General features: G+C 43.5%; 1 protein-coding gene across 1 annotated transcript; it reads left to right on the top strand.

The window, feature by feature from the left end:
• The first annotated feature begins 285 nt into the window (after positions 1–285).
• LOC149264323 (uncharacterized) lies at positions 286–1134 on the top strand. The gene is made up of 4 exons (XM_089398217.1): positions 286–434; positions 510–623; positions 757–840; positions 915–1134. Exons 1-4 carry the CDS (start codon positions 286–288, stop codon positions 952–954), a joined length of 387 nt encoding a protein of 128 aa, XP_089254343.1. The 3' UTR covers positions 955–1134.
• The last annotated feature ends 569 nt before the right edge of the window (positions 1135–1703 follow it).

The raw sequence follows: 1703 nt of genomic DNA, 5'->3' as shown, positions 1-1703 counted from the left end.
TTAAACAACCATACGAATCACCGAATGGGTGCATAATACACAGAGGTAATGACATTGGTTATATCTATGTTTATAAGATACGCACAATACACAGTCCAGGTTCATGTAGGTTATGAAGTCTACCAAATGCAATCCACGTCATGTTATAAGTACAAAGGTCAGCTCACTCTGCCATTCATCACCCTTTTAAAGTCTCCACTCCCGAGATACCTCGAGCTTGCAGTTCACTATCCGGTTCTGGCGTGGTTGATGCATCTTCGTCCATTTGTTTTGTTCAACGGCCGGATGTCACTAGCCCACGTGACACACGGTGCTTTACAGCCTGTCCGCTTGGCTAGGCAGCTTCGCGCCAAAGCTGCTTGGAGGATCACCGGCTATCTGACGGTGGAGTTTGTCCTTCTGCAGATCAATGGCTATCATGGTGCCACGAAACGGTAAACACAGTCTCTGTTATATATAGAGGGGCTCCGTCTTCGGCGCTTGTTTTATTTCACTTTCACATTCTTCAGTGTATTGGCAGAGCGCGGCTCCTTAATGCTCTTCTATGGTTACACAGGTCTTCGACCTCCCACCGACGTGAAGGTAATCGTTCTACCATGCATATCCTCTGTTTGTATGTTCAGGTATTGTTAATTCCCTTCCGGACTCATGTTACAGTTCTCTGAGATTTCTCTACAGCTGAGGTTCGATTACAGTTCCATGTTGTCCCATGCTTCTCTGCACAGGTTAATAAGATTTGGGTGTTTATTTGCACAGGTGGGTGTTGCCACTTCCTCTGGACAGGCGGAGATACTCCTCACGGAATCGGGGTTATCCCTTGTATCTAAACGACAACCTCTGGTAAGTCTCTGAGACTTAGCTCTCGTTTGCAGTTTTTGTCTTGGACCTGTGCTAAGAGGTTATTCCCATGACAGGGACGGCGGGTTTGCTCAATTACGCCCTGAGGCTTGCTAGCCTTAGTTTCTATTTCAATACTCTATAGACTGTTTCCTTTCTTTTGTAAGGTATTTGCTGGTTCTCCAGAACGCAGCCCTGACTTCTTCTGAGTTATAATCCTCTTAACCCGTAAGGGTTTGACTCGATGGTTTCTATTGTATAAATATACAAGTGATAAATGATTTCAGTTTTGAGTTATACTATGTCTTTGTATTACTGAGAGCATTCGCTCTTCCACATATTTAATTTGATGGCTATTCCAAGTTGAATGCATCTGTGTATTTATATTCGGGTTCTCTGTTCCGATTTGGTTTCTTTTGCTTGATAAATGACATGGGTTTTGTGTTATCCGGCTCGATGCCTCAGCCAGCCAAGCGTGAGCCATGGCTCGGCATGAGGGGTTTCATCGCAGCGGATACCTGCTGCCAACCGGCCAAAGGGTTACATGTTATTCGCGGTTACCATGGCCGGCCTCAGCTTTCATTCTTTTCTCTCATCAATATATTTAATGTATTTAATGGCAAGAATAAGCATTGGCAATGTATATATAGGTTATCATTTCTAGATGCGTTTCTCTCTCAGATATTTCAATGAACATGTTAATGTAATGTCTCAGAGGGTTATTCTGTCTTCGACGATTTAGCAAGAAATAATGCAATTTCTGTATTTAGCCTTGTTAATACTGCTAGCCCGTTATCTCTTTCTTTTTTATTCGGCCGCGGGCCTCTCTTGTAATGATGTTGGGAATATACATGAATACTCAGTGT

Source organism: Pinus tabuliformis, chromosome 6, assembly GCF_031772625.1.
Source record: "Pinus tabuliformis cultivar Carrire ecotype Pingquan chromosome 6, CPIR1, whole genome shotgun sequence".
Classification (NCBI taxonomy): Eukaryota; Viridiplantae; Streptophyta; class Pinopsida; order Pinales; family Pinaceae; genus Pinus; species Pinus tabuliformis.
Note: the sequence above shows the minus strand (reverse complement) of the source record. Positions and strands in the feature narration are given on the sequence as shown.